The sequence below is a fragment of the Notolepis coatsorum genome (genome assembly GCF_963971535.1).
Source record: "Notolepis coatsorum genome assembly, chromosome: 16".
Lineage (NCBI taxonomy): Eukaryota > Metazoa > Chordata > Actinopteri > Aulopiformes > Paralepididae > Notolepis > Notolepis coatsorum.
The window spans coordinates 29,739,196-29,746,217 of NC_140180.1; the positions used below are offsets into that span (position 1 = coordinate 29,739,196).

A 7,022-nucleotide genomic window follows, 5' to 3' on the forward strand; every position below is an offset into this window, starting at 1 on the left:
TTTTTATTTATAATCTACAGTTATGAAGCATTGGCATATTCTGTCATGTAACAGGACATTGAAAAATAGTTTCCAACATCCTTTGTTCACATACAAGAAGTCAAGAAGTCTGAGAGATCGCTAGGTGAAGGTGGTGAAGGTCCTTATCCTTTCTTATCCGCAAAGGAAACACCAGCACCAGCGGGAGAGGATGATGGACGGATAAGTCCAGCTGCCAGAGACTCATTGATGTACTGTACTTCTCAATGGCTAAGTTCTCTGGAGCAGTGAGGGAGTACAAATGACCATGAAGGGACATGGTACCAAGGAGGGACTACAGTCATAACAGTGACTGTAACACTATAACAGTGAGGAGGCAGCAATGTGGCACAGCGCTTACTGAACACAATCAGGAACAGGACAGATGGGCGTGTGACAACAGCTGACCTGAGACAATGCTGATGCTCATATCCAGTTGATATGCGGGTTGTGTTTCTCCAACCAGGACCGTCCCATGTGGAGTCCAACAGGTACAACTGGATGTTCTCATGCTGATTGCCGGAGATTTGAGAGGAATAACTGAGATGTATAGGAACAGTAAGGTGAATAATAGCACTGAGTCTCCCATTCAATGTACTGACCTCAAGGGGAAACTCCATGGGCACGGTATCATGCGCAGTCTGCGCAGCAGGGCGTCGTTGAGGAAGGCACGATCGGCACCTGAGTCCACAAAGGCCTGCAGAGAATGGGTCTGGGCTTTCCAGGACAGAGTGGTGGGAAGGTAGGAACGAGGGCGAGGGGATAGGGATTTGGAGCGGGTCACCGTTATACCCTCTCCTACTAGTGAGCCTACTCTAGCCTAGGAAGAAATTAATTGGCCAGGCTGGCCGCAGTACAAACACCATTTCTGTGCAATTCTCTTCTGATGTTCCGCGGGAGGCAGCCTAGTCCCGCTCCAACTGCATATGTTCTTCTGACGAGAGCTCAGGGTCCCTCCGGCACCCGCCGGTTTGTGTGGGCCTGGCCGACTGTGGCGGTGACAGCTGTCTAAGCGAATGTGAAAGAGCGACGAGTGCATGCAGGTCATCAGGCAAGGCTCTGGAGACCAGTTTATCTTTAATTACCTCCGAAAGAATATGCTGGAAAGCACAGAACAGTTTTTTTTCTTTTTTTTTTATTCCAGCCACTCTTGGCCGGCCAGGGTACGGAACTCAATGGAACAGTCCGGCCATGGTGAGCTGACCCTGGTGTAGATTCAAGAGCCTCTTCAATGGCTCTCTTCTAGAGACGATACGATATTATGGTACGATATTATTGAGTTAGTGAAAAAAGATAACAGATATAAATTGTACTATATATACATAGTACAAACCATTTATATGTATTTACCAGATGTATAGTTCATGCCATCAATCTAATTCATATTATGTGGAAGAAGAGGAGAGAGGGGACTGTAGTAGGTTTGTTTTTTACGTAATTAACCTTGAGGTGAAAATGAAAAATGAATGTCTCAGGAAGTGGAGAACATATGGCCTCGATGGGGAGAAGAGGGATTATTTTTATCGACCAGAGGGTAGTCCACCGTCCTAATGGAGACGTGTGACATTCATTAACACTTAGCAGAAGGGGCACTGGCTCACACTGCCGTGAGGAAGCTCACAACCAAGGCATTTGCTCCCCTTTATAGACAGTCTGACCTCATCAAGGTTTATCCTTGAGTTGCCATATTTACAATACGAGAGATGACTTATGAGATACGATACGACTATACAGAAGTGCCATTATCGGTGCTTATAAATTCCAGAGATTACTGGACACAGTTTGCAACCTCCTCAAGCTAGCGAACTGTTCTGATGTTGCAGGTTCATCCCTCAGCTACCAGACAAGTAACTGCTAATTAGCAGTCTGTATTTGGCAAAGTAATGGGGCGGAAATTAATGCAGAAACGACCAAAAACAAGCACGGAACCATCCAGGGCCGCGGCACACCTACATACAAGCGCAGCCAGTTGGTAAACCTGTGATTATCAAATGTCGTCTAAGGAACAGCTTGGCTGCCAGCGGGAGTGTTGGTGTTGTTAATATTTTAGTGAAAGTGGGATAATGCCCTTCAAGATGATGATTTTGGGAGATGCAGAGATAGGCGGGAGTCATCACACAACTACAGTATCTTGCCGTTATCGATAAGAGCTCCTACATGACCTGTACAAAAACGTCCATGAGTCACCACAGTTTGCCACTTACAGCCCACAGCGGCAGTCTGCAGCACAGTGGGAAAAATACAAAGATGACATAACATTATAATGAAATATTCCCTGAATCTCTTTATCTTATCTCCTTCAGCCAGGTAATTTTTTGTCAATGTGAATTGTATACCTGTTCTGCTAAATAATGCACCGTTCCACCAATAATTTAAAACCCTGCACAGCCAGTCTGTACTATAATTATGCATGGCATGTTTTATGCCAAAATGTAATATACGGGTAGGGTCAGGCAGAGAATCAAAGCTCTATTTAATTTACCATTAAAATATGCAATAAAATCTCAGGCACGCAGGGATGGGTTTCCAAAAGCATCTTGGCACTGAGATCATCCTTTGTCCTACTTTAAAGTGGATTACCACCCATTTTAAGCATTCATGTGTGATTACTCATTCAGGTTGAGTTCACACAAACATGTTATAGCCTCATAAATTCAGAGCCCTATTCATTGTCTATGGACAAAAACAAGGGATGCACTTAACAAAGTTATACTTTATTAAAGGCACTGTAAGATTTTGACACCACTGTAAATTTAATGACCATACTTTGGCAGGATTACTGCAGAAACATAATGAGACCAATAATTGATAAGACCAAGTCTGTTGTTAGCCTCTATTTTGTATTGCTATTGTGTGCACCGGGTCAGATCCAAAGTACCATGTTCTGCTGAATGGCAATACGATGCAAAGGAAGCCTTTCCAAACAAAACTTGCTTAATCGACAAAAAAGGTATCATAACTAATCTGACAAAGATACATTATATGACATATTACTGTTGAATGTTCTCCTTGTTGTAGCTTAGATATCCACAGGGAAATTATTCCTCTGCATTTGACCCATTCTAACCATTTAGGAGCAGTGGGCAGCCACAGACAGGTGCTCAGGGAACAACTCCAGTTTTAATGCCAGTACCTTGGAATCAATGGGATTGTGTCTTTTGGTGTGAGAGTACCCAGAGGAAACCCACACAAACATGAGGACAACACGCAAACTCCACACAGAAAGCCTTATCAGGTTTGGAATGGGCCAACCACTGTGCCACCAATATACACTTTGAAATGCATGACTGTGGTGCAATGGTTTGATTGGGAGGATTGTGTAATATGCTAAATGTGAGACTTTCTTAAGTGTACTATAGCCTAAATGTTGTGTCTTTTCATACTAACATTGTATAGAAATAAAGTGTATTGTTATTACCGGCAACAAAGTAAATAACTGACACTCACACTGAATGATAACAAGAGATTAGCCACTTTTATTTAGAAAGAGTCCCAAAAAATAAACAAGTTAGCACACATTCCATATACAAAATGTCAGTGAGAATAGTCTGGATATGCAATGAGGTTGAGAGATAACATACCTTCCTGTTTATTACAAAAACGCAAGAGTGGTACTGATAATACATTGTGCCTCCCTTTTTGCTGAATTGAAGGCTCTTGATAGGCAAATTTTCAGAGATGGTCAAAAAAGGTATCCTTCCTTACTAAAGCCTTTCATATGTGCCAACACTTAGAAGTGCTTGTCTGTGAGAGTGGTTTCTTGAAGTATTTTCATTTAAGGTATCCTTTAAACAAAAATACAACAAATATCCAAAGCTTTAAACTTTATTTAATGGAAAAATTACCGGAATTAATACATATTTTATATAACTAGCTTTGAAACGCTTATGCAAAGGGGATATAATTTTGTATATTTATACATTTCATATAAAATATAGATATGTATGTGTATGTATATATATATATATATATATATATATATATATATATATATATATATATATATATATATATATATATATTATTTATTTATTTATTTATTTATAGTACCAGTATATATGTCTACTATTATATTTCCAATTTCAAACAGTTAATCTCACAACTTCAACATTAAAGTGGAAACACATGTTTGGCATTAATGAAATTTACTCATGTATTTGCGGCAACAACATGCAACTGGTGCTACTTTACAGTCAGATCAATGCAAAATACGTGGAGACTGGAAAACATAAAGCAAAAGGGCTATTGTATCATCACTGTCTTTGCCACCAACTGTACACCTAGTTACAAAAGTTACAGAATGTATTATCTACATTCACTTAGATGACAGTGACTGATTATATTAAGACTATATTCATACTGGCACTAGAATTTGGCACTCTTACTTATTTGGCATTTTATATGACCATTTTAACCTTGTGTATGTTGATGCCTCTTTTGATTTCACTGCAGAATGTATGCGCGATAACACAATATTCTTTTATCTTTTTTTGCATTCATGATGTGTAAACAAATTCATCTCCTCTTGTAAAGCAGAACAACTACCCTGATCATCGACAGAAGAAATACAAACAGCAAAAGTACTGAAGCAAACAAATAGACAAAATTAAAACATAATTGTGGCACCAACTTCAACAAGTATAATGTAGGAAACTGATTGATTTTGAAATGTCAAGCATTGACAAATATCTTATATCAACACCAAATGTTAAAGAATAGGATATACAGGAAAGCTTAGAATACTAATAAATTACGATTTGAAGAATTCACCCCCATAAGCAATTTATTTGGCTTTGAAAATAAGCAACTAGAAGCTGTTTAGTATTTTTTCTTTCAATATACTCGTACATTAAGATGTTTATATCCAACCAGTATGTAAGCAAGTTTATTTAAAAGCCATTTTGTGAAAATACATAAAAATATTTTTTAGACTTTTATAATTTTCTTAAATTTTCTTAGAAAAAAATTGACAATTTCACATCTCGATGCAAATGATGTCACGTGTGCTTGAGAATCCCAGGTTTTTGGCGGTGGGCGGCGGCTACAACACCCAGAAGCAGCTGTTGCCGTCAATCAAGGCCTAGTGTCCAAAATCCGATCCAAACAGAATAGATGTCACCAGCTTAGAGAAGAGATAAAAAGAGTCTCCCTTTTGTGTTCGAAGATGTAATTCCACTCAAAGGGAACCTTTTGTTTGGCGAGAAATAGAGAGTATGAGAGCGAGAACGTTTTTGTCCCGTCGGAGATGAAGCCTCAACCCGCCCCACCGCACCGTTTCACCAGATGGAGAGGAAGAAAGCAGGAGGAAAAGGAAGCCGGGGGAAGCAAAAAAAAGAAAAAAATAATTAAATAAAAATCGCTCTATTGAAACCATCGTAAGGCACTCGAAAGGTTCGTATCGATCAGGACAGGTCTGTCAAGCTGACGTTCATTCCCATGCCGGGTCTCACGTAAGGTACAGCATGCACTGCTTTAGGAAACTCCGGAGTCATCACACGGCCATTTTCCCCAGGACTCCCCGTTATGGATAGTCTTGCTTTGCTCCTCATGGCGTCACTAAAGGTCATCTAAAATGTCGCCCAGTCACACACACACACACACACACACACACACACACACACACACACACACACACACACACACACACACACAAAATCACAAACACACACATTCGCGCACGTACAAGGATTCACACACAAACAACGGGGGTTACATGTTAGTTAGTCACACCTCAATGTGAAACTTTAAATATTTAAAATGTGTAAAAAACATGAGAATGTAGATGTGAACCAAATATGACTTCCATGGAGAACACAATGCAGGATGCAAATGCTCCATGTAAAGGCGTATGCATGGTCATTGCAAGCATTATTATGGTTGAGATGTGTTATTGGAATGAAAGGTATTAAAGAGCATGGCCATCAACAGTCATACATGGATATGAGGTCAAATAGCAAGGAAACTTACATGGACAAACACAACTCTAAGCTCTACAAAGGGGATATCTCTCTCTCATTACCAAATCATAACAGCAATACATGCAATCCTTTGGCCAAACCTCTTCACTTAATAACATTCAAGGATGGGACAGATGAAGCCAAAAGCGTGCATTTGGGGGAATTTAATGAAAACCTTGTTTCCTACCCCCTAAATTTTTACACTTTCGATTCCATATACGTTGTAACCTTCCTTATAAGTTGCAAAATTCTGGGAATTCTGCGAGGAAGGTGGGTTAATATTCTGTGCATTCTTTGCCACCTTCATTCGTTTCGCCTCGGCTCGGGACTTGTAACAGAACTCAATCAAGGCCACCAGCATGGCCAAGCCAAGCCCGCCGACCAGAATGTAGAAGACCCCAGCCACGTTGCTCAGGCTGAGGGCACTGGTCTTCTCCTGCAAGTGCACATGAGACGGGGGTCAGTGGGGGGGGGGGCAAGGGTGAAAGGTCAAAAATTCACAGAAATCACACACACACACATATCCACAACAACCAAAATCACAGAGATGCACAAATGCACGGTCTATGGTGTCTAAAAGCCAATACTGTACAATAAGCACACAAAAAACAACAACAACAACAACAACAGTACACAATCAACATACAGGTGTCGGCTATTATTTGAGGTTATTTGAAAGCAATGTGGTGAATAAGGTTAGTAGTAGGGCTGCTGATTTTTAAAGCGTTGGTCAAAATGAGATGCAGTAGCAGTCTCTGTGTGTGTGTGTGTGTGTGTGTGTGTGTGTGTGTGTGTGTGTGTGTGTGTGTGTGTGTGTGCGTGCGTGCGTGCGTGCGTGCGTGCGTGCGTGCGTGCGTGCGTGCGTGCGTGCGTGTGTGCGTGCGTGCGTGCGTGCGTGCGTGCGTGCGTGCGTGCGTGCGTGTGTGTGTGTGTCTGCGTGTGTGTCTGCGTGTGTGTCTGCGTGTGTGTGTGTGTTGTTTGGTAAGTGGCTACTGTACTGTATGTGTTGTGTTGGCAAGCTGTGTCATCAGTTTATATCAGCTGTAC

The 7,022-nt window shown here is 41.0% G+C and overlaps 1 protein-coding gene across 2 annotated transcripts in view; it reads right to left on the reverse strand.

Moving 5' to 3' along the window:
- Positions 1 to 6,165: 6,165 nt before the first annotated feature.
- gria2b (glutamate receptor, ionotropic, AMPA 2b) overlaps positions 6,166 to 7,022 on the reverse strand; it is a gene marked incomplete at its 3' end in the record, with an annotated part of 105,855 nt that continues 104,998 nt past the window's right edge. For both annotated transcript variants that reach the window (XM_084331900.1, XM_084331899.1), the window contains one exon: positions 6,166 to 6,411. In XM_084331900.1, the coding sequence (XP_084188026.1) occupies positions 6,166 to 6,411 (246 nt within the window). The remainder of the gene's footprint in view (positions 6,412 to 7,022) is intronic.